The sequence below is a fragment of the Chrysoperla carnea genome, chromosome 1, assembly GCF_905475395.1.
Source record: "Chrysoperla carnea chromosome 1, inChrCarn1.1, whole genome shotgun sequence".
In the NCBI taxonomy this organism is placed as follows: Eukaryota; Metazoa; Arthropoda; class Insecta; order Neuroptera; family Chrysopidae; genus Chrysoperla; species Chrysoperla carnea.
This window is the reverse complement of record NC_058337.1, coordinates 106,018,699-106,045,846: the sequence shown is the minus strand read 5'-3', so window position 1 is coordinate 106,045,846 and position 27,148 is coordinate 106,018,699. Positions and strand designations below refer to the sequence as shown.

Below are 27,148 nucleotides of genomic sequence, written 5' to 3'. Positions count from 1 at the left end.
AAGGGTTGACATTCTGATCTATTATGTCACAGAAATTTTCTTAAAAATTCTTTTCGATGAGCAAAAAATATGGTAGGGAAGCGAAAATTCTAAAAAAGATAGAGCATTTTGCATTTATGTAACTGATGCAGAACTCAACCTAATAATCAAAAAAGTCGAAAAAACTGTTTTTCTCGCATTTAGAAAAACAAACTCTACAGAAAAAGTCGAAAATTATCGCTTCTTTTTTTGGTGTGAACGCTTCAATTTTAATTATTTGTAATTAACAATTGTAATTATTTGTAATTAACACAAAATGCTGAGTAAAAAATTATAAAAGTAGAAATAGTAGAAATAAAATACACCTCTGCTGGGTAGAAGACGAACATTTGAAAAAAAAGAAAATTTCACTTTTTATATAGAATTTTTGGAAAAGGGTCTTTTATAAAATCTTTTATTCAACAATTTTTTTTTGCTACGCATGATAATCCAGAGATACTTGGTAGAGGTAGCAATTTTGGTAACCATTCACAACGAAAAAAAAAATACGATTTTCGATGAAATTTCACAATTTTCTCGGGGAATAACGAAAACTTAACTTTTTTTTTTTTTTATAAATGTGAAAAACTATTTTTCGATTTTTCTGGATTTTGTTTAGGTTATGATCTCTACACTAGCTGGAAAAATGCAAATAACTTTCTCAGAAGTTTTTCCTCTATTCGATCAATTTTTTTGCTTCCGATAGCATTACGGCTTTATCATTGGGTCAGTCATAGACTCTCTAGACTATAGAGAATACTCAAGTTTGTACGCCACTTACCAATTTTGTAATCTTTTAAGTTGAAAAAAAGGAATTAGATTCAATTTATGAATAACTACTCATTTTTTGGAAGTAATATCTGAAAACGATAAAAAGGGGGTAATTGAAGGTGAAAATGAAAGAAAAACACAATATGTTTATTTCATAAATTTATTTTTAATTCTTTATCTAACTGAATTTAATATAGGGAATGTACAAAACATTACATTAATAATTTTGAATTATATGTTTGGAAACATTTATACAAAGTTTTTCAACTGTGTAAGTATCAGCCGAATATTTTTATTTATTTTTTTAAACATTTTCTCATTTGATTTTTTTTTTCATCTGTTCTAAACAAAAATATTTTTAACGGAAAAATCTCTAGTTATGGCTTACGGTTTGGTTTTTTCATTTCTCAATATTTTTTACAATATTTTAAAAAATATCTATTTTTTTCGGTTCACTATCTACATAAATATTTCTACGAATGATGATTGTATTGGAAAGTATGTTCTGTCTTTGAACTTGTCTATTGGATTAAGTAGTATGAGCGCTGTCATTCTGAAGTGATTGAATTTTTGAACTATGAAAAAGAAACTATTTTGATTTTTGAAAATGTCAACTTAGTGAGAAAAAATAATTGTTGATAACTTATATCAAATCGGACCAAATATCTGTCTTATAATTCTCTCCCTACAATCGGAACCTATTTCGTATTGTCAACGCCCAACCTACCTATCCTATATTGAAAAGTAAAGGTTTCAGATTCATTTAGCTAATAAATTTATATGCATTGAAGACAATAAATCCTTCAAAATTTTTACTAATCCGATGTGGTCAAAAATTGAGTTTTGTAACCCAATTTTTGAATTTACCAGGAATTTTACTACATTTTGTATATCAATATACAAATCACAGTTGAAAAATACATTATTATCAGTGATAGATTTATTTTTGGGCACAAAAATATTGTTTATAAATTTTCTGGTACAAATATTGTGGGTATTAAATCCTGGTTGGTGAATGTGACCAAGGTATTGAGTTTTATTTTATCTATCACTGTATATAAAACACCTTTAAATATTTGTTTTACAATTAGGAAAATTTATTTTTCTGATAAAGGAAACTAAACAACAAAGAATTAAAGAACAATTAAGATGTTTTTCATGGTTCCACATTTTCGAAATATTATTTTTTTGAATATGTAATCTTTTCGAAAAAGGTTCCTGAACTTTGGGATATATTTGGAATTAGGACTTTCTAGGTAAAGTAGTTTATTATTTGCATGGTTGTATTTTGAAGCTACAAAGTTTAATATTTCTTAACCATACAATTGAAGGCACTTTAATTTTTTGATATAATTTTTTTAGCGCTTTGGTGAAAACTTTATTTTTGTGGGTGAAATTTTTCAAAATTTTTTGTCTAGGATTTATATTTATTAAAATATTTGTGTTTTGTATTTTTTAGGTCAAATATGTTTGTAACATTATTTACTTTCAGAACCAGAAAACCTTCTTCTATGCTTTTTTGAAATAAGTGCAAATTGTTTTTTTTTGAGACTGCAAATTGTTATTCATATAAAGCTATTAACGTTATCTTGCAGAAATCGTTTCTGTATTTATAATCGATATACTTCAGTGAAGAATGGTTCATAAAAATAAGCAAAAATTTAATTATGCATAGTCTACGTTTTTAAATATACGATGCCATTTCGCTTAGTTTTTTTTCTATCTGTAAGTTCAGGACCTTCTGGATTAAATCATTTATTTTTTTAATAAATGAGTCCAAACAACCCACTCAAAAATTATTAAAAACTTTATTTCTCAAGATTTTCAGTATGGAACCAGAAAACAATTTTAAGGTAACTAATTTTAAGATAAAGAGGTCAAAAAATACAGGTGATCCTTATAAAAGGGGAATCGATTGTTATCAGAGAAAACTTTTATTATGTCTTTTATTTTTAACTTTGAGAGACAAAAATCGAAAATTTTTGATTTCTGCTACTAATTTAAGCACACCTGTTCTGGATGGCTAATATGCAATTTTACAATAATTCAAATTTTTGCTACAAATGTTGTGACCACAAAAGTCCATTCCGAATATGCCTTGATTTTCAACAGTGTTATCAGTCTCTTTTCCATAAAAATCAATGAAATAACTTATTTGCATGAACAACAGGGTCCTGATAAAAATCGTGATACTTTTATTTGGACCACTCTGTAAAAATACTGCTTTAATTAATAAAGGAATTAATTTTTAAATATGTATTTTTTTAGGTTGTTTTTTAATAATATGACGTGTTAAAATATATCTTTTGAATATAACACTTAATATAATAATTAATATAATCAGGTGTATGAACTAGCACCCCCCCCCCCCCCCCAGTTTTCAGTCTATTGAATAGATCTAGTCTTTATTGACTCAAGAAACCTTGCATGTAAGTAAAAATGGTAACGACATCTATATCAGCGCATTTCAATAATTTTTATTATTTTATTAGTCATTTGTTTTTCACAATAGGTGTCTCTACTATCTGTAACTACAATCAGTGCTACTCTTAACGGATTTTATACCCAGCAAAGAAGGTAAGCACCTCTATAAAGGTGCCAGGTTCATACACCTGAATATAATATCTGTTTAAACTAATTATAATAAACATTTTTTAGTTGATTTTTTTTGGTTCAAGTTTTTTTCAAAACTTTATGGTGTTTTATAGATTTTATCAATAGCCGAAGACGCCGAAGATAATATTGGTTTATTGGATCGATTTAAATGTTGCGAAGCAATTTTATTCTCATGTTGTGTTTGTTGGTCATGTTGTTTATGATGTCCGACCGTCTGTTGTTCCTTGAAGGCTGCATATAAGGATGATTTTACGGCTTCTTTTTCTTCTGGAGTCATTTCTAAAATTTGTTGTAGCATATTGTTACCAGGTGGTAATTGTGGAGCACTTCCGCCACTTAAACCTTCTCGTGCTGCGGCTACTAATTCTGGATGTTCAGTTAATGTATCTGTTAAGGCGGCAATTAAAACATCTGAAAAAATAAAAATAAATTTTAAATAATTTAAATAAATTTTCGGGGAAAACTTGATTTCCAGCAGCTAAGAAAAATATTCATGGGAAATGGAGGATCTATTTCAGGCTAATGAGATTGTCAGGCTAATTGTGACTGCGCGACTTTTATGCAATAACTTTTTCATTAGGAATAAGTAAGTAAAAAGTGAAGGCGATTTTTTTTTTTTTGAATTTTTGATAAATGGTCCTATTGTCCAATGAATTCATGAAATAATAGCTTTTGTGGACTAAATTGCGATTCTTGCTTACCTAAAACTTTTTTCTCGAGTGACCGTGAAATATGACCTTGTTCCGTTTCAGACTCCAAGAATGTTGTGAACTTCTGTAAAGCCTCTTGTGCTTCAGCACTTCCACGTGTCAAAGATTGTGAGAACATCACTTTAGCTAATTGATAAATAACTTCTTCCAATGAATATTGTGTGTATAAGAAATCAGCAACGCGTAAACGTTCCAATAAAACTTCATATTCTTCATCACTGATAACATCTTCATTGGCGTCTTTTACTGTAATTACTGAAAAAAATGATAAACAAATTTAAAGTCAATGCGTATTCATGGAATTTTTAATTTTCATAAGGGTATCAGAACTGATATAGCAACACAAAATGTTGATTTCAATATGGCTGGATTTTTGATGTTTATTTTCTAGAAATATTGCAAGGTATTTAGTACCTCTGGCACCCGAGAGCGGTAGAATTAACTGTATTTATACTAGTGCACATCGATGAAAGCAGCGAAAATTGCTCATCTTTTAATCGTTTTATGATAATATTTTAAAATCTTTTTTCATGCCGTTTCAGATTTACTGATCATCATTGCTAGTCAGTTTTACCGTTGCTAACACCGTGCCGGATTGTAATTAACCTTATAATAAATAAAAAAATCTTTTCTAATAATTTTTAGTTTGAATTTGATTTAGTTTTATGACAAAATAATAAAATTTTAATTTGCCAGTCAGAAACAGCTTTACTGTGCCCAAATATTAATTATTGTAAGCACTCTCAGGTTCGATATGTACTTAATATAAGAGATTTATGCCTCATTAAATTCACTCTGAAAAACATTGCTATCATTCGTACCATAAAAAATTCATTTTATTGTAAATACTTTCAAAATAGTAATTTGCCATTGTATGACATTCTACTGATAAATAATTTTTTAGTCAGCTGTATGCCGTTTCAGAATTTGTTTGGCCTAATATCGACGGTACTGTGAAGTTGAGTAGATTTTGAAAATTTGTTGTTTCTAAAATAACCCTGAATTCGGTTCTGTTTGTATGAAATATAATCATGCAAATATACCCCACGGTAATTAGTCCATAGGTACTATAATTACACACCTGCAGGCGGTTATGTATTGAAACTCCGCCAATTAATTAAAAATCAATTACTGTAAACAAAAGATCATTTAGAAAAATACTTCCATTATCCATAGACTAGGAATGAGGTGGTTTTTTGGTTACCCGTATTCACAATATTTTCTTAATTACCTTTATGGACTAATCAGGAATCGCAAAATTTTCCGACAAGTGTATTGCCGTCCTTAATTTTTAATTTTCTTTCTAAAAACATGCTAAATTTTCATTTAATAGTAAACTCAAGTTCCTAATCGATAAGAAATATAATAATACTTTTAGAAAGTTGTTTCTCATTTTTTATTGGAAACTTAATTTTAAAGAAAGCCAAAGTTATAGAAAGGTCAATTTTTAAGGTATATTCTGTCAATTATATTGAATAAGGATTGCTTTTTAAATGAAAAGAATGTTTCAAATAATGAACGTTGGTTTTCTAGTATTCATAAAGTACAGTTTAAAGTATTCTTCTGTCTCTTATCGGTCATGAACTAGAGTTAAAAGATCCCGAACACCATGGAAAAATTACAAGCTAGAAAAAGATCAACATTTACTATCAATTATTGGATATAACGATTAAAATGATATACCCGTCTAGTAACATTATATTTAAAAAAAGTTAAACGTTCAGATTTTAGTCTAAAAATTTTATTATAACGTATACTTACTTTTTGATTGTTTTGTTGGTCCATTTTGTACATCACTTTTTTTCTCCATATCTTTACGTAAATCAGATAAATCATATTCATGTTTGGATTGTCTATTATCTCCACCATCTGTATATAAAATATTTGGTGTTACTGATTTACTAAAACGTCCACTACGTTGGATATTGTAAGCCCGTTCCTAAAAATAATAAAATCAAACAATTATTATAAGTGTGCTCTTTTTATATTCTACTCTATACACTATTTAAACTGAGTGTATTTAGAAAAAGATAGTCTTATAACATTTTAATAGCACGATAATTTTATATTTACACTCAGTTAACTACATCGATGCAAAAAGAACAAATAGAAGTACATATTTTTGAAAACACGATAAAGGTGTAGGGAACGGGAAGTGTATAAATATATCTGTTATAACATGTCATTATAAATTTATCTGCACTTCCACCAATTTAAACATACTAATAGGTATACATATAACACATAATGTTTGTTTATTTAATAACACACAATATGGAATAGTGTTAATGACAAAATATATTGATGTAGTGTTATCTGTTTATGTATATAGGGTGGTACGAAATAAACGCAAATGCTTTAAATCTTTCATTATTTTTCCTATTAAAGCAATGATCAATACATTAAAAAATTGTAATTGAAATTGTTTGGATTCGCGAAATGATATTTCGTATTTTGTAACCAAATTTTCTATTTTTGTCCGTAAAATTTGTGGTTTCCAGTTGTTTAATAAGAATTTATGTTTTAACGCCAAATTAAGTAATGATTGAAAGGCAAATGTTACACACAGTACTGGTTGTTGGACTAAAGACTAGATTTTTTTTAAATTAATCATTTTTTTCTGTCATTTACGAAAATCATCACCGCATACTAACCGCCACAAATATATCATTTTTTGGAGGTATTTTTTGGCGGTAATTGTCGGAAAAGCTAGGCATGACCGAAAATGACGGAAAATTTCGGAAAATATTTCGATAGCACACGAATTAGTCTGTAACAAGTAAAAGAAAGCCTGCAACATATTCGCTTAATCCCTCTGCCTAACGCTCCAACAGCCACCAGCGTGGATACAATTTTCCTTTTAATAAAAAAGAAAGCCTGCAACAAATTAGTTTAATCCTTCTGCCTAACGCCCCAACAACCACCAGCAAGGATATAATTTTCCTTTTAATAACTATATAACTCATAGTTTAAGTTATTGTAAACAATTTTAGATTTGCAGTTTGGTGGGTAGCAGAAAAGAGTTTTAAGGGAGGAACAGAGGGAGGACACAAAATTTGATTTTTTTCGGTTGATACATATTCCTGCCTTGCTTGTCAAAGATTTTCCTTATTATGATCTTTCTTTCAAAAAATATCAGGCTTGCAAAACTCTATATATTCAGGTATTTAAATTCAAATTGGTAAAATTGATTGTATTTATAAACAAAATATTTTTTGGATTTAATTTTTCTCATATTATTTTCTTATTTTTTCGGACTTGAAGAATATAAAAATACTATTAAAATTTCAAATCGCGTTATCTTTTGGTTTTTGTGATTGAGTACTGACGGAAAAATTGTCAATGGAGAAATTAGACAATTTCGTTTATTACTTTTCGAGCCACTTTGTTTATGAACGATAGTCGAATGTATTCGAAGGTATTGACTAGATATAAATTATAAAATTACCAATAATAACACCCTTCAAACACATCAATTTACAACTATAAATATTATAGGTTCTGGTGTTAATGACTATAAATAGATATTATAGGATAATTGATCAGGTAGACATAGCATGTACAAATAGTTCTATTTCAACTACAGCATTTTATTTTAAATTAAGACTACTCTTGCCGATACGGATCATCGTGAGTCAAACAAAACCACGACTTAAATTTTTAAGTGTGGAAATTAGGTCAAACTCAGTGTCGAGTGAGATAAGGGTTGATTTTATTCGATGCGCCTTGATCAAAATATACGGAAATCATTTTTTGATTGCACAATATGGCACAATCGAACTAACTTTTTTTTTATCATTTCAGATGAAGAATGCTCACTTTACGAATAGAAATGTGAAGTTGATTTAAAAAAACTTTTATTAGTATGCAAAATATGAACGTTTAAAATTCCTAATTAAACAAAGAGAAAGATACTCACTAGTGACCTCATACGTGGGTATCGCCATAGAGATTGCATATAAAACTTTGTTTTGCTAAAGGAAGATGGGAAACCTTTGAATGCAATCTTTGATTGCTTATAACTTCTTCGTTTTTTAATCAATTTTAATGTCATTTTCAAATTTTGTCATGATATCATGTCTTGTTCTGCATTTTTATGGGTAATATGGTCAATTCGACAATCAGGATTATCCCCCTATTGATTTTTAATTTCTATTTCTTAAGTTAATTTAGAGTTTTTGTTTTATTTTGTAAAAAGAACTCAAACAGCTTTTTTCATGGAATAAATTTGTTCTGTAAAATTTCACAGCTGTATCCAAAAGTGTAGCGTATAAGTGCTTTTCGTCGTATAACGTCAGCATCATTAAAATTTAGTTTCTTTTTACAAATTCAATTTTATTAGCAGTGAAATATACATGAACGAAGATATTTTACAAAACTTATTTACTTTATAAGTGTAAAAATATACCTGTTTGCCACCCCTTTTACCACCCGACTTAAAAAATACAGATAAGAAAAATCTCATAATCATATAATAAAGTGTGTCATTTAAATTATATATATATAAATAAAGTTTTTATAAAATAAAAATTACCTTTGACTGTTCAAGACGTTGTAAATCGGGTGAATGAACACCTTGCTGTGAATAATGTGCCTGAAGATATTCTAAATTAAACTTTATCTCTTGTAGAAATGCAATAGCTTCGTCTCGTGTCATCTGTAACAAACGTTACACTTATTATATATATATACTATGTATTTATACACATATTTTATAATATATATCATAGCATTAAAATAAGCAATGACTTGTTATGTTATATAAGGATAGGGTGGTGTAAAAAATAAGATAAACTTTTTTAAATTTATATTAAGTTTTATCAGTCTTCCAAAGAATTTCAATTTTTCAGTTATTCACACAAATCTTTTCCTTGTACTCAATCGACTTAAACTGAAAACTTTAGAAGAAACTACATTTAAATTATTAGGAAGTATGTTATTAAAATATTTGGTCAAATACGGTTAAAATAATATTAGTTATAAATAAAAAAAAGCTCTTAAGCTTTAAATACAGAATTATAATAATAATAATAATAATAATAATAGAGGAAACTAAAAGCAGTTAATCCGGTGTAAATTTTTTTTGATCGATGATATTTGTCACATCTCGATATTTGTGTCTAAGATTTGCTTACAATTCAAAAAGTATACTGTTGTAATATACTGTAAAAGTATATTGTTGCATACTGATAAGCAATACTCTCTTTTGGATTTGATTTTGAACGAACTACTAGACCAAATTCAATACTATGTTGCTATGTCTTAGGATAGCAAGGTCAAGGCTAGGATTCTGCTACCAAGACTAAAATCAAGACCAATGTCTCAGTGATCTATAAGGGAAGATTCAATTTTTTTCTTGTTTTTTTCTTGCAGAAATGGTATGCTCGCTTCTAAAGATCTCGAAGAAAGTTGCATGGAATTAAGACATAATTTATGATTAAGTAAAAATAAAGGCTTTTTCAAGAGACTTGGGTTTTAGACTCGGATCAAGAAGAAGGCTAGTTAAATGTTAAATTAACAAGACCAAGACCAAATATTCAAAACTTTTAAGTGCCTTCTCATTACTAATGGAGTTTATGGTTATATAAGCTCCATGGATTCTTATCATCCAAACGCTTCAGTACCGCCAAATATTATTAAGTACTTCCGTTTGTTCAACTGAAAAAAATCGTAGCCTAGCCTAGCGTTTTTTCTTCTTTTCGAAAATATTGTTTGATTAAAGTGGAGATTACTTCTATAATGGCATCAAATACATAGACTTATTTAAATCGTTTGTTTTCTAGTTGTATAGATTTAAGAATAATGTACAAACTTTGCAACAATTTTGGCCAATTTTTTCTTGTCTCCTGTTTGTAATACAATCTTTTAGTCTATATTTTGTAATACAGTGTGATCCAAGTTATAACAGTAGGATTTTATCAAAGGGTACATAACGTTAAAATAATGATAATGTCTCAATACACGGATAGTCGGGAAAGCCTTTTTTTCTATAAAAGAGTGTTGAAATTTTGGAAGAAAATGACTTTTTTGGGTGGGTGCTTAGAAAAATTGAGCACATAGCATAACCTAATGGTCTGTCATTATTTAAAGCCTATGGGGATAAATTATGAAAACTAGCAGTGGAGATTTGGACATGCGATAACCCTGTTTCCAAAAAATTCATTTATGTCACTGTATGTCGTATAATTTATATAATTTTAAATATATACTTAAGATGTTGGATATATAAATATAATATGACATACACCGACAGATAGACAAGCAGACAGACAGACTTTATGTACCTAGATATAAATATATTATTGGCTGTAAATATAAGAGCTTGGTTGTAGTTGTAACGTTGTAACGTTCATTTAATACAATTATATTCATAAACACATTCTTAAATTGAATAATTTTTGGAGATTTTAGACTGATTAAATTTATATTTTAAGTAAATAAAACTTAGATAATACCTGTAAATATGAAACCCCATATTAATGGAATTAAATAAAGATAAACGTAGAAAAACTGTCAGATGAAATTATTAAAATTGTATTTTTTATTTATTGATGTTTTAAAAATGATTTAACTTAAATTAATAATATCTGGATGACCGAGCTTTGCTCGGTATTCTTAAAAAGACACAAATTTTATCACTAATAGAAGACCGTTTTAAATGTCTCCACACAAATACCAATTTGAATGTCCCGGTAATGTAACTATAACAATAGATGTCAAGAAGAGTTATATTTTGCATTGTATTTCATTAACTACGATATACACCAAAAGATGTCAGGAAGAGTGATATTTTGCGATGTATGTTTCAGTTTTTCATGAAAAAACGAATAAAACGACGTTTTTTTAAAATGAAACCTTGTTAGATCGACTTATCGCCCCAAAAAACCCCTACATACTCATTTTCATGAAAATCGTTGGAGCCATTTCCAAGATCGTTGATATATATATATATATACGGGGTGTTCCAAACCACCCGTCCAGGCTGATTATTCTGAATAGTTTTCAAAAAAAATTGAAACGAAAAAACACGTATCAAATATTTTTTGAAACTCTATCTAACCATACCAAAAACACCCTCCACCCTCAACCCCTGTTAGGGGTAGGGGGTGTAACTTGAAAAAATCAAATGGAAACCCCTATTTTTTTCTGCAGATTTGGATTCTTCAGAAGAAAAGACAAACATTTTGTTTAAAAAATTTTTCCCGATTTTCGGTAGATCGCGCTACAATCGACAAAAATCGTTCTTTTAGATTTGGCATAAGAATTGCGCCGTTCAATGACAAAAATCAAAACGAAAAAGTAAAAATAAAAATAAAAACACAAACACACAGAACCTAAACAAAAACAAAACAAAAGCAACACAAAAGTTAGAAATTCAACGAAAATAAAAGAGAAGCGAAAATGTCGAATTGCGGTAATTGAGGTAAACCACTAGACAATTGGGAGGATGCTAAATAAAGCTCTTAGAAAGAATTAGATATGAATCATTTTAGATTTAATTTTTTTTCAGACTTTCCAAAATAAAAAAAAACATTTTTACAAAAATAATTTTTCTAAATCATAATAAAATATGAAAAACAAAAACAGAATAGTCTTTTCTTCAAAAAAACAAAAACAAAATTAAAAATAACTATTCTCGACTCAAAAAACTTTTCTCGCCTTCCCTTGAACTGCAATTCTAATGCCAAATCTAAAAGAACGATTTTTGTCGATTGTAGCGTTATCTACCGAAAATCGGGAAAAATTTCTTAGACAAAATGTTTGTCTTTTCTTCTGAAGAATCCAAATCTGCAGAAAAAAATAGGGGTTTCCATTTGATTTTTTCAAGTTACACCCCCTACCCCTAACAGGGGTTGAGGGTGGAGGGTGTTTTTGGTATGGTTAGATAGAGTTTCAAAAAATATTTGATACGTGTTTTTTCGTTTCAATTTTTTTTGAAAACTATTCAGAATAATCAGCCTGGACGGGTGGTTTGGAACACCCCGTATATACAAGAATTGCTCGTTTAAATATATAAGATTAATTATATTAAGTAATAAGTTAATTTAAAAAAATATTTATTTATTATTTAAACTTTTAATTTATTTTTATGTTAAAAACAAATAAAAATGTTTAGGAAACGAATTCAAAAAGTTTGAAACGTATTTCATACACAAAAAAGCAAACTAACTGAAAATATTAAAGGAATTAATCTAGACTAGCTCACTCAAACAATGAGTAACAAAAATTCATACCAATCGTTGAATCCATTTTTGGGAGAATTTGAATTTGTGATAGTGGAGTTTCTAATTAAAGGGTTCAAAAATGGAAAGCATTTTTATTTCAGTGAAATCAGGTTATCTAAACAAATCAAAAAATAAAGAACATGTGAAAATTTATTTTTCGCTATAAGAATGAAAATTTATTTTGGGCTAAATTAAATTTTGAATATTTGAAATAATTTTAAAATAATTTCAATAAAAATTTATCAAAAAAGAATTTTACACTGAACCAATAAAAAATAATTCATGCAAGGAAAATTAAATTGGATTTGGGAATTTGTTTGTGGTATGAATCGAATCATCGTAATGTTTTACAATTTCTTTAACTCAATATATTACGATTACTGCAAAATGCATTCGTACAGAATGTAACAAAAATAGGATGTAACTTTTTGAAAATGTATTTTTTATAGATGAGTCTACTTTAGCTTAATTGGTAAATTTAGGGGTTTGTAAATGACAATCGCTGTAGCGGATACGATGAAGATAAAGAAACAACTCAAAATCTAATGTGTCGGTGCTCGATATACTGGGAAGCCATTTTTAAATGGTAATAAAAAAATGGCTGAAACAGAATCTGAAAAGTGGATAAAACATATCATTTATCTATGGAGATAATGATCGTTCCAGCATAAGCTGCAGTACATGTTCGAAGAATAATCTATGAAGGCTAACAAGAACTTTTTTAATGTTTTTTGTCCCTCTGGGAAGTTAGTCGTGTGGACTACTCACACGACTTCAGTACCACACCGACTATGTACTGTCAATTTATTTGATGAGTACTCTATTTCTTCTTGGCACATCTATTTTTGCCACATTCAGTAAATGTATTTTAAGTAGTTTATTCAATTGTAAATAGGTTATTATACAATTGTGTAGATTCATAGAAGACATACATTCAAACATAGTTACATTAGTGACATTAGTTACATAAAGTTACAAATTGTTAGTTGTATTATTACATAACTAATGCCACCACAATGTGATTGGATTTGTTGAATACAGGAAATAGTCTTGATTCATTATTGGTTTACTTTAAGTATTATTATTAGTGTATGTGTACTTTGTACGGTGAGTGCATGTATGCAAGTAGTGCATATATGTTTGTTTGTTTCACTAAATATATCAACAGTTTGATTTAAATCTGGTACTGCAGTTGTACCTTAATGATGGGAACCTCATAGGTTCGGCTAGGTAAAAGTGGGTGTCTTGTCTTGGGATGAGATACATATACATCATAGTCCTCCCTCCTTCAATACTTCATAAACCATTTGGATCTCTTTAGGAATATCAAAAAATTTTTGACTTCAACGGTCTTCAAATTGGAGAGGTCGTCAATAAAAGGATGACTCAGATGAGTCCAACTACTCTTGGCAGGGGCTGGACAGCGACAGAGAAGCTGAGACATCCTTTTCTCCTTCTACTTACTGTAATATCTTCTACAATAATCATGATGCACTGGTTGGCTCAGTCGTTTAGCGTGCCTGTCGCCTAGCCAGTGTTCTGTAATAGACGCAACAATTTTGATTATCGAGTCCCATTGAAGCGTGAGGAGCAAAACTCTCGGATATCTATTGATGCTTGTGTTTGACAGTTTTGTGTCATTTCTAACAAGCTTGTCAATTCGCTGGGATGTCCCTGTGTCTCGCTACCCATAGCAGGTTTACATTTATTTGTCCCGCCAGCTTAGTTAAGTTCGTTCGACAACCCTATGTGATCTTTAAGGTTAGGTTTTAATTTATTTGTCCCGCCAGCTCAATTAAGAACGTTTTACAGTCCTGTGCTACCTTTGATGTTAGGTAAAACGAAATATTTCAGCGCTGCGGACAGTAAAGTATGGTAATCACACAATGAAATAAGGAAATGTCAATTGTTAAACTTTTCAAGTCGTTAGACAATTCAGTTCAAGTGCCTGATTTTTTTGCTTCTATCCGGGATGGAATTGGCATGTCGTGGATAACATTTTGAAAAATTCGATTACTTTTTCCATTCCTAAATGGTATTATATTAGTGTATATGCCTGTGAATTTCTTTCAATATACCAACAATTCCGTTCAAAGGCACTACAGTTGATCGTATTGAATAGGCATCTCATGGGAATGTTGAACAATTCGAGTTATTAAGTTTTCCATCTCATTGAAGTTATGTTCTTGAAGTTATGGTCTGAAAGAATTCATTTGGTGTTATAAGAGCTTTAAGCCATTGCATAAATTAAAGAGCACTATTGAAGCTAGAATATTCGCAATATAATTTAATCAATCTCGAGTTTAAAAGAAATTCTACATATACTTAGTTAGATATCGATTTTTCTTCAGAATTATGCTTCCCAAAGAAGTAATGAGGATAAATTAAGTCATGACGGAATAACACGTCCTTGTCAATAATGTTCTGACTTAGATTCTTGACCAATTATATATTTTTTTTTTCTAATAAATACATCCATTACAAATTTGAGATCACAAACTTGCACTATTTAAATTAATTTACCCTACATTGAATCGGTAGTTTCCAATCTTTTTATAACCATGGATTATCCAATTAGATGGGATATTTAAACTCTATGCGTTTGAGTGATATTCGTAATTCTATCAATTTCTTGTCAATTTCCTTTTCTGATGACTTGGTTTTATGATTAAATATTTTCATAATAATATCAAAACTATTACGCTTTGTTCAATATACTTACGTTAATTATAAAATCTGAAATAAAATTTGAAAATTTTATAATAGTGTCATATTTTAAACAAGATATTGTAAGGACACAGATAAAGATAAATTATAAAATTGTTTAAAACAGCAACCAATTTATTTGTTACTGTATTCAATTTCCATAATAATAAAATGGATTATAATTTTTTTTTCAGGTTTTACAGGTTCTGGAATATTGCTTCTCTTAGCAAATTTTTTGTAAAGATGATATTACGTGTGTCGTTTAAAGGGTGTCAAATTTAATATTTAAACCTGATACATAAGTGATTTTCACAATCAGATAAAACAAATTCCAAGCGAAACTAAAAAGTTTAATTTAAATTCAATTCAGGAAATCATATATGAAACAGATAACTAAAATTAATAATAATTCTGTCATTAGTAAAATTTAAAAAATCTTTAAATTCTCATATACAGATGACATATAGGTGGGTTTAGTAGATGTTATAGTATATTTTTTATTCTAGTAATTTAGATAAATAAACTATAAATTTAGATTATGTCAGCTCAATATTAAATTAAATATATTATTTGTATGTTTGTATGGCATGTTATAGATACGATGGATGTTTTATTACCTACAGGGAATTTGGAAAAATAATACACAAATAATCTGGACATGGTATTCCTTACAAAAACGAAGCTATTTTGAAAAAGTTACATATTTTCCATAAGTATGTTATCTTACACCTTGAGAGCAAACATAAACTAAAGTGGTTAATATTTGCTCCGTGCAGGAGTTTTTTTCCAGGAGTTTCCATGGTATTTACATACTATTTTATTAATATAATTTTATGGATTAACATATACGTCTATGGCTTGTGTATATGTTAAATAAGTTATTATGTTAATAAACATTTAAAAAAATATTATTTATGCAATTTCGTCTTTTATTTTCACAATTGGAATATAATCCAATTTCTAATAATTTCTAATTTTAAATAAAACATGTGTTTTATTGCAAATTCCATAAGAAAGGAGCGCTGCAATCGATTTTGTAGTTCAATCCACGCAGTGAATAGCTTTCATAAAAGTGTGAAAGTTTTCATAAAACGTGGATAGCATCTTCCAATTCGTTTCTTTCAACTTTAAAATGAGCCGAGTAAAGTCAAATAGACCAATGATATACTATTTCAAATACTTTGTACATCAATGGCATGGTGTTCACAAAATGAAAATTAAATTTCTATAAATGAGAGACATGTAGTCATTTAATAATCGTTTTCAGAGCAAAAGTTTAATTTAATATTTTGTTATTTACATTCAATCGATTTTATATACAGAGTTTCCCAGATAACTACAGACAGAAGAAAACCATCAATCGTTTGTAATTTTTGAGAATTTCTCAATTGATATTGATTAAATATACTCTGTAAACATTTTTCTATACTTTGATTTTCTACAGCTTTGCCTAAAATTTTATCGATATTAAAAAGGAAATTCAATATTCAAGCTCCTTCAACTTTATACAACTAACAATTTTCTTATAATTTTTTCACTTTCCAGGGCAACCATTGTAAAAAAAACGAATACTAGATCCATCAGAGAAAAACTACGGGTGTAGGTGGAAATTGTGAGCTAAACGGGCAGGAATTTTGAAACGTCAAAAGAAATTGTGAAATAAAAAGAAAAAGTCGATAAATAACATCCTTCGCGACCGTTTCACAAAATTTAATTGGGCAACGACATTCATTGCATAAATCAATTTTTTTTTAGGCTTATAGCCAAAACTACCGAAAGTTTTGTAAACCCAAAAGTATGTTTAATCTACAAACAAAAAAACCATACTTCGCAATTTGATACCAAGCCTGATTTTTTATAAACAGTAACCTTTGTTAAAGAGTCATCCTGTATACTCTCCGAGTGGAAATTCGATATGAACAAAGGTTACATAGAAAACTATAGTTTTACAATGAATGAATGTACTAACATCCAGAGTCACAACATACATCAAAATACTGTGAATTTTAATTAATAAATATGAGTGACTTTTAGTTACAATCACTGCATTCACTGGAGCACTGTTTTATCTGTTTATGGTAAATGTACCACATTACAGGATGTTTAGGTATATATAACCCGCTTTTAGGCTGATTATTAAATTAAATACAAATATTTTCAAAATATTTAAATAATCATAACGCTAAATAAATATGAGAACTACACATAATTATTTCTTATTTTCCCTAATTACGACCAACTCCCATAATAACTAGACTATCACTAGACTTAAGAATGTAATTACGGAAATCATAAAAACGATGATGAAAAATTAAAAAATTTTTTTTTATTTATTTCAATCAATGTTTAAAATATTTAAAGATAATATACTTAAAAATCCGAGTCGATTTTTATTTATTTTGATTTTTAGAAAGGCTGTGTTTGTTTAAAATTAAAAATTCATTTAGTGTTTCTTATTTTTTTGTTAACATAAAAAACATTTACTTACTGTCTCGTAAAAATGTACCTCTACCTTAAAAATAAATTCACATTAAATAATAATAAATTATTTATTAACATTATGGGTCTTGGATCAGGTGTAGTATTTGATAGTTAGTTCAGAATGACTGGAAGTTTGAAAGGTTGTTGTCAAAGAATTGTCTTGCAAATTTTTTTAGCTGTGGAATAGTATTTAGTAGAAAAACAATAAATTTAAAAATTTTGAAAATAGTACCGCAGTACTATGTGGTGAAACGGTGCAGAGAAATTACATTTCTGGTCCAGGATGGGAAATTTACTTTCGCGTAATGTTATCGGTCAATAAAGCAAATAACACTTTATTGACCGATAACATTTTAAAATTCCACAAAAACAGGTTTTCTGGCTTCAAAACGCTATTTGAATGTCGCTATTTTTTAATAATTTTAGAAAACTTTTTTTATTGTTTGGCAAGCTTTAAAATCAATGAATATTTTAGGATGATATGGCCCAAGTGTGCTCCTAGTGAAGAGCCAATAGAACGGAACCTAACCCTTGTTTTACTTGAAAATTTATTTCAAGATTACCACACAATTACAAATTTTCCAGGTACCTTAAAAAAGAAATCCCCAACTATGCATATTTTGTTGGGAGAGGTTATTAAACATGACTTTGAAAATAATTTGGCAATTTTTTTCTCATTCTCAAATGAAAACCAAATACTGCGCGTGGCTCTAGACCATGCACGTGCAGTATTGTAATAGTATTTAGAAAAGTATTAATTTTCATTTAAATATTTTACAATATTGCTTTGAAACTAATTGTTTTAGTCAGTTAAAAGTAATTTTAATTATTAAATTGTTTATTCTACGTCATTAAATTATAGCTTTGGAGAAAATGGATACCAAAGTTTTATTCTAATTTGCGACCTCATGGGTAAACAATCATATTTACGAAAAATTTTCAAACAAAAATTGTTATTTTTTTTATAGGAAACATTTTTATCTTTAAACTTTTGTTCTTTACAAGGTGTGTTTTACGAAACCAAGACTCAATTAACCAATGTTGCTCATTTACGAGATCAAACTCACTTTTTACGTCCTGAGCGTGCTATAAAAATTGCCTAGATTGATACCTATCTCTTTTCGTTTGTGAGCAACCATGTTAACAGACGGACGGACGGAAATGGACTAATTAAGTAATTTTACGATCACCTATATGAAAATTTTTTTCGTATAATCAATATTTTTAAGCGTTACAAACATGAGGCTTAAATTTGTATACTTTGATATATATTTCATATATACAAATACTTCAAACGAGAGATTTTAATTCGAACGATGATATTTCTTGCTGACTTCAAATTTGCCTTTGAATGTTTTTCTCCAAAAAATTTATTTTTCAAGTATGATAATTTTTGGTCAATACAAAAAACATGAAGTTTGTTATATACGATTGAGATCATATGCGCTATTTAAACAATAAATGAATTACTGGACCTAATGCAACTATTTAAAAGCTTCCACGAAGCTTATATGAAATTCTATTTTTGTAAAAGTAATTTTTAAATCATTTTTTGAAAGGTATCATTTATAGACAGGTAAATAACCTTTACAATATTTTATTTATACAAACAAATCAATCGAAATGAAAAATGAATAACAGTCCATACCATATTTTTACAAATGAAATATGGTGAAATATATGATGATGACTGAAAAATATTATATTTATTGATAATAAAATGATTAATTAACTGTAAATTGTAAAACTGTTTATACAATAAATAATATTTATGAAAAATATTGGCTGCTGATATATACAATTAAATGGTCATTATGGCTGGAATACTAGATTTTGTAGTTTTGATTCCTGCCTAGAATATTAGTAAACATATTTTAATAACTTCTATAAATCGCAGTTTTTTTTTTTTTAATTTTAAAGCAATAGTTTTGATAGATTTCGAATTAAATATGACGATTCATTTTAGAGGCTAAATATGATAATCATGCATTAAAATCGAGCACTCCAAGCTTATAGACAATTGGGAAGAAAATTTATTTTGTAGATTTGACATCATTGCCGTTGACTATGCTTTTCATGGAAAGAATATGATGGCTGAAAGAATGTTTCTTACGTTTTCACGCTAAAACTAGCGAACGGTTTTTAATGAAACATTTCAACAACATAGCCAATATATCAGAATAACACATGAACTATGATTTATAAAGATATATTAAAACAATAATAAAAAACTTAAATTCCATTTGACATTTACCATTTTTAAAATTTTTACAGAAATCTTTAATTTATGGTTCAAAATGACGATTATAAATGGAGTAGATATATGATAATCATTTTGAACCATAAATTAAAGAATTCTGTAAAAATTTAAAATGGAAAATGCGAAACAAATCATGGCCAACTATTCTTATATACTCAATGAACTATGACTATTTTACACTTATCAAAATTGATAATTGTGTATATCAAGAGTGGAGGCTATAAAGCGGTGATTTTTACTTTTAAGCCCAGTGAAGCAGGCGGGTATCAATCTAGTAAATTGATAATAAAATGATTAATTAACTGTAAATTGTAAAATTGTAAATAGGTATATGTAAATAAATGTTTATTAAAAACATTCGCTTCAATAATTTATTTTTATGTAATTTATACAAAAGGTAGTACCTACTGTAATTGGATGATATACCAACCTTGTGGATAAGACCTTTATGGGTCAGAACTTTTTCAATTTGTGTACGCCCTGTAAATTCTTCTATGCCAATTTGAATAGCTTAATGTTAATGTTTTGGGAAGCAGAGACTTAAATAAAGAATAACTATTTTCGAAAACCTTACTATAATAAAGCTTCCCATATGGAGCTAACTTAAGTAGACATACTGTATATAGTTTTCCTCTTAAAGAGCTCTTTCCTCTTCTTATCCTTTCTTCTTGAACAATGCGAATAAAATATTTATATTTTTATACCATGTGTATTATGTAATATACAAGGTATACTAAGTTTAGTCAAAAGTTTGTAACGTTTTAAAATATTGATGCTACTAACAAAATTTTGGTATGGGTGTTCATAAAATCACCTAATTAGTCCATTTTCGGTTGTCCGCCCTTCCGTCCGTCTGTCAACTCGATGAAGTAAAAAGGTCGAGTACCTAAATGAGTAACATAGGTCAATTGGGTCTTGGGTCCGTAAGACCCATCTTGTAAACCGTTAGAGAAAGAACAAAAGTAAAAAATAATAGAAAGTAAAAAATGTTCCTTATAAAAAAATAAACAACTTTTGTTTGAATTCTTGTAATCATTTTTGTAAACATCACTGTTTACCCGTGAGGGTGCAAATTAGGCGCAAATTGTATAGTGTGTATTAAATGGGAATATTACTTATGTATGTGTGACATGAATGTATGTGTAATGTGATATGAGTCATCAAGACTGTCTATACATGGTATTTCAACAATTTACTCAGTTAATTGTTTGTTTTCACTTGTTTTTTTTCCCAAAATATTATGTTCACATTTTACGGTCTTCAAAAAGATAGATACTCTGAAAAATTCAATTCAATTTTCAGAACGAAAGCCCCAACTTCCTTTCAGGAAGTTAATAAATGCTAATTTAGTATTGGTATACCTAGGGAAGGTATGGTAGAGGCTATACGATAGGTTACATATTGTGTGTATATAAATATGAATCGTTTGTAACCTATGTGAATGCATGAATTGTGTTATTTTGTTACTTGTTTATTTATTTACAATTCTAATTGAAAAACAGATGATGCATATTATTTAAATTGCAATTTAGTTTTTTTACTTCTGTATATCATCTAATATTAAAATGTTGAAAAAACCCCTCGACAAAAAATCAGGTCTGATCGATTCGTTTGTGGCATCGTAGCAAGGTAATTTGATTGAGAGTGTTCTTAGCAATATTTCAAGAACATTTGCTCATCTGTTACACGGTAAGAAATTTTTTGCGGATATCACTTTGTCAGTATCGGTATGAGGGAATAGTAACATTACAAATACAGTATGGGCGTAAGACCCTGCTGGTTGGCAGTACAGACAATACTTCTGATGATAAGCCCTATTCAATACTGTTATTTTACTTATGCTAACATAGATACTATAGTATCTGTCTCTATATCATGCCAGCATTGTAGTAAACGATATACATTTCTTACCGCTTAGAATACCATCATCTCTTTTCTAGGTGTTATCGGGTACGGAACACTTAACTCGCATTTGAAACATAGATCGATAACATTGTCGTTCAAAGTACTTAAAGATACACAGACACGTTACTTGTAACACCTTTTTTGACTGAGTGAAATAGCCAAATTTCAAGAAGTAAAAGGGCTAGGATATCTTTTGGACAGTAATTCATATATTTGTTGAGGACGATATTCAAGTAAGACGATTCTATAGAATTTATTGTTAAATTAAATCATTTTGTACGATTTTCGATAAAACTAGATTTATGCCGTCTGATATCCAGAAAATTGCATATTTTGAAATGTCACAAGACAAACATTTCTATATTAAGTTAGACAATGAGCCTCCATTTGGGAAGATTTATTAAATCTTGATAACAGCCGATTTCGGTTCTAGATAAAATGAGTTGTTAACGATGTTCCAGCATGGTATTTGCAGTTTCTATGTTAAAGCAATGGTACAATTTTTTTTTCGACAGAATTTAACGAAAAATTAAATTTAAGAATTTAATAATGCTTACTATTAATTCCCAAAGTTTCAGAAATTTTGACCGTTTAAAATGGGAAATAATTATGCCAACGTCCCAATTTCGATCAATTTACGTCAAAATTAATATCTCGAAAGTGAAAATTAATTTCTAAATTTTTTTTTTAGAATTGTATTGTATAAACATTTTTTTCTACTTTTTCTTCAATATATAATAATATCATAAAAAATAGTGGAGAGACCGGACATTTTACATGCTTTAAATGGGACATGACCCTCAAAATCGCGAACTTTGTCTTTAAATATCTCGCGATCTAAACGGTCAAAAATTATGAAATTTTAGGAATTCATAAATAAAGCTATTATAAACCCGAGAAAAAAAATTCGGCCAAATCTGTCGAAAAGTGATTTCATGCTGGTACTACCTTAATATGCACCCTCCTCATACGAGATATGAATAATTTTTGCTAAATATTTTTCTTAAAGTGTTTATTGTGTAGTTAGGATCTTACCCTTATACCTAAAGGAAAATAGATCATTATCTTTGAAATAAAGACTGTAATGCGTCCATTCGTTTGGATATCACGTATTGATATACAAATAGTTGTTGATATACAGATTGTGTTGGATATACTCCCTTCACCTCAAATGCAAAACCTTTTATTAATTAGGAAAAAATGACGTATGAGAAGGAAAATGAGGAAGCGATTATCAAGTAATGATAATTTTGACGAGAACTCGTTCGAAAAGTTAGAAGAAACTAAGGTAAGATTCTGATAGAGTAATTATTTTTTTTAATCTGTACATGGAAGTCGTGAGATGTTTCACCTTTTTTTTTTATTATTGTGAGTTTAAAATTGTATATTTTTAGATAAATTCAGTGTTATTATTTGATATGATGAATTACCATTTTTGTAGAGATGACCCGATAATCATTTAGTTATAAGGTCAAGTGATGGTTGGTTAACGTTTCTTAAACATAAAATTTTTACCTTTTATTATCTACCACTCTTCATCTTTTCTTAAATATTTCAATTTGACTAAAATTTATCGAAAAATATTCTAAACTAAAAATGTTACGTTGGATTCAAAAACTGTACAGAAACTTTAAGTTTAGAATTTTATCCTTTGCGAGACTCTGCTGTTTCACAGCGATAGTATTGGGGCACCTTGTTTGTATGTGTTGAATAAACAGAAAAAAAGTCTTATTATCTTCCAAAGATAATACTATCTGAAAGCTATGGTGTTTACTGCGTTTACTAGTAAAATTACACGAAATAACCGGCGAAAATTGTTGATTTTCCGATATAATTTTACGATAAATTTAAGAAAATATTATATATAGCCAGACGGAAAATGATGGCTTAACTAGCGGTTATTTTACTAGCGCGCACCGTTTTCATGTGAAAAACGTACTTCAAATCTATTTTAATTGAATAAGATAAGAAATATTCGAACTTGAAATAGTTCTCGTACCATTAAGGATTATCTAATCGTCCTGTATAGTTTTTTATTTATTACCATCAATTAATTTTTGTCTATATTTTTTGAAATATATAAACAAATTTACTGTAAATGAAAAAAAAAAAAAAATACAAATTTACTATAAATGTATTTATAAACATGATTTTAGAAATTAAAAATATGTATCGTATTTGCTTTTAACAATTTTTTTCTAGTATCGAAGCATTATTGATAAACATTCTATATTCGAAAATGTTTCGAAAATTATATTTAAATAGAATGAAAAATAATATTATTCCGAAATTCGATGCTAGTCTATTTTTACAAGTTTCTATTAAATTCGATAATAATAGGGTTTAATCTACGCACGTTTTTTAGATGTCTATCTATTACAGAGGCCACCCACATCATTATATTTTAAATCTATTTATTTTACTTTAAAATATATTCAATATACAATTAAATTTTTATGATTTGGAAGACGTCGGTTTCTTCGATCTTATCCAAGCAACGACATTGTGATCAATGTTACTATCCCTTTAATTATAATTGCTCACACTGTCGCTGCCCTGTCAGAAGCCGAACGTTTTTTTTAATACTGAGCGGGTTTCTCTATCATATAGCACAGCAGTGCGAAGCGAAATATTTGAACTGAAATTTGGATGAATGGTTACGTAAGTTACGTCATTCTAAATCCAATATGGCGGACCACCCAAGATGCTACACTAGTTATTTTTATCCACTTCCATGGTAGCCGTACTTTATTTTTGGGCCACCAAACAGAGGCTCCCTTTTCTTGAGCAAAGACCTGATTTATTTAGAGTTCAATATATTTATTTTTAACGCTTATTATGTGATTACAGTTAGGCCATTTTGCCTTACGTCTAAACTTGGGTAGTTTTGTTAAACGTAGCACAATTGCAATCCTGCGGTTATGCATAACGGAGGTGTTTTATGAAACATCAGACGATTTTATAAAACAACTGATTTGGCAATCCATCTGCGACACATATACAAATACACGCTTTCCTTTCGAATTAATATATCACTAATATTAATTAAGGATAAAATATCTTCAGTTGCCACTCAATACTTGCTTTATTAGTACTTACGTCGATTCTTGCATTAGTAGGTGCAGTTTTTTAAGTGGCCGTGAATTAACGGAGTCGATATTTCTCAAATTGAAATATGAGCATGTCTACATAAAAAAGGGTTTTACATACATTTAATAATGTAGACTATGTTAAAAACATTCCGAAAACGTTTTCCCGAAAATAGGTTATTCTGGAACATCCTGTTCGTAAATATGACCAAATTTTAATGATGCTAATAAAAAACTATTACTCATTTCTCAATCAATGATTATTATAGAATATAAAATAAAATAAATTGTTTTTTTAAATTAAAAACAACAAAAAAACACAGAACAAATATTGCATCGACACAAAAAATTTCATAAAATGTAAGATAATTAAAATTGAAATTGAATATTTTAACCAAACAAAATAAATGTTTATACAGAATGATCCAAGTAATAACAAGAGGAATTAATCAAGTGGCAGATAAAGTTAAATTAATATAAATATCTCAATATACTGATTGCCGGAAAAGCGTCTTCTTTAATATACAGGTTGCTGAAATTTTAGAAAAAAATATTATAATTGTGAATATTGCCAAAAAGGCTGCTTAGAAAAATTGCAAATTTAACACTAGATGCTCCTAGAAACGGGCATTGCATAACATTATACAATAATATCCGTAGCGCTCTCGAAACGGGATGCTGGCACACACATTTTTCGATCGTTGATTTACAAACTTTTCCATCACAAGTCTAAAAAAATGATGAAGCCTTAGCTCGTACTGCCAAATTGTAAACTTTCCTAAGCATACGTTATGGAAATATCACAAAAATATCCTTTTTATTCAAAAAGAGCGCTTTCCCGGGTAGAAATGTGTTGAGAAATTATCATATTTTAACGTTGACTACCAATCGATGAAGTTCTGTTGTTATAAATGGAACCACCCTGTATATATGGTGTAGGAAGATTATATTTTAGAGAGGTTATTGTTTAAATAAATGTATATATTTTATAATATATTATTGTCAGTTGAAAACGTTGGACGATTGTGGAAAACTTTTATTTATTACAGTTAAACTTTATAATCAGATTAATTATGATGTGTGAATGCAGTATATTGCCATCGTAATGATTGAAGACAATAAATTGATTAAACAGTTTTCACTTATTTTCTAAACTAGATATTATAAAGGATGATCCAAATTGAGCTCAAAAACTTTATTAAAAAAAAAAAAAACAAAAAAACAAAAAAAACAAAAAAAATATAATTAAATTTTAGCTATATTCCTTCTGGAATGAATTTATGATGAACCAAAGTAAAAGTCGAAAGCATCATTGAGACAGTTTATTGTGGTTTTTATCGGACTTACTAGTAGTGAAGAGCCGTAAGATTTATATCTCGGAATCCAGGGCCAGTTAATGAATCTTTTTAAAAACTCTTCCACTGCACTGTTCAAAGCTTTCTTAAAGAAGTTAAAAATAAAAATTTGTGCGATCTTTATGATGAAAATGACAAAAAGAAGGATATAGGAATGAATTCTAAGCAAATAGTGTTATTGAAACATATTTCGAAAAGTCAATACTTTCCGAGCTTGAAAATCGAAGTATTCAACGTTAAATAACTGAAAAATTTGACGTTTTTTGAAAAAAAGTATTTCAAACACTTTTAAAGTAGTATAAAAGATCAGGAAAATGAAAAAAGTTTCAAGTCATTTGTATACAAATTGACGCAGTTATAATGAAAACAAAGTTTCTCAGACCTTCCTTTTTATGTTTTATTCATTACAAAACCGATGAACTTACTATGGGAACTAATATTAATGCTTGCCGTTTTCCAATTACCTTTATTTATGTACTGGCAACATGCTCAAAAAAGTCAAAAATTCCTAGAAATTAGTAAGGACGTGTTATAATGTTTTGAATGGAATATGAAACTGAAATAAATAGGTAATAACTTCTGCCCGTCACCAACATGAGCAATATGTTACAACACGGTAGTGTGTGAACCAAGTTTTTTTACAAATAGCGCAAAATAATTACTTATTAATGAAAACCTATTCTGTAGAGACCGATCATTCATAAACATCAATATTCGTTAGTTTCAAAAAATCAAGTCCCGTCACAAAACAACTAAGAATAAAGAAACTAACACCTATTCAGCAGTACTCATGTATACCTGTATATTTTAAACCTTTATATCCAACATTTAATTTAATAAAACGTCAGGATTTGTACAAGTTTAACTGTACTGTTTATTAAATATATGACACAGTAACAGTAAATAAACAAAAATTTATGAATGATTTGTCAACTTGAACAAATAATAAATAAATAACTGAAAACAATAAATTGTTAAAGTTTTGTTGAAACAAATAATTATTTTATAAACT

At 28.6% G+C, this 27,148-nt stretch overlaps 1 protein-coding gene across 2 annotated transcripts in view; it reads right to left on the bottom strand.

Moving 5' to 3' along the window:
• Nucleotides 1-1,431: 1,431 nt before the first annotated feature.
• The window catches only part of LOC123290787, a 479,121-nt gene continuing 453,404 nt past the window's right edge, over nt 1,432-27,148 (bottom strand). For both annotated transcript variants that reach the window (XM_044871115.1, XM_044871116.1), the window contains 4 exons: nt 8,650-8,772; nt 5,877-6,054; nt 4,107-4,370; nt 1,432-3,816 (listed from right to left, as the gene is read on the bottom strand). In XM_044871115.1, the coding sequence (XP_044727050.1) occupies nt 3,482-3,816; nt 4,107-4,370; nt 5,877-6,054; nt 8,650-8,772 (900 nt within the window). In that variant the 3' untranslated portion in view covers nt 1,432-3,481. The remainder of the gene's footprint in view (nt 3,817-4,106; nt 4,371-5,876; nt 6,055-8,649; nt 8,773-27,148) is intronic.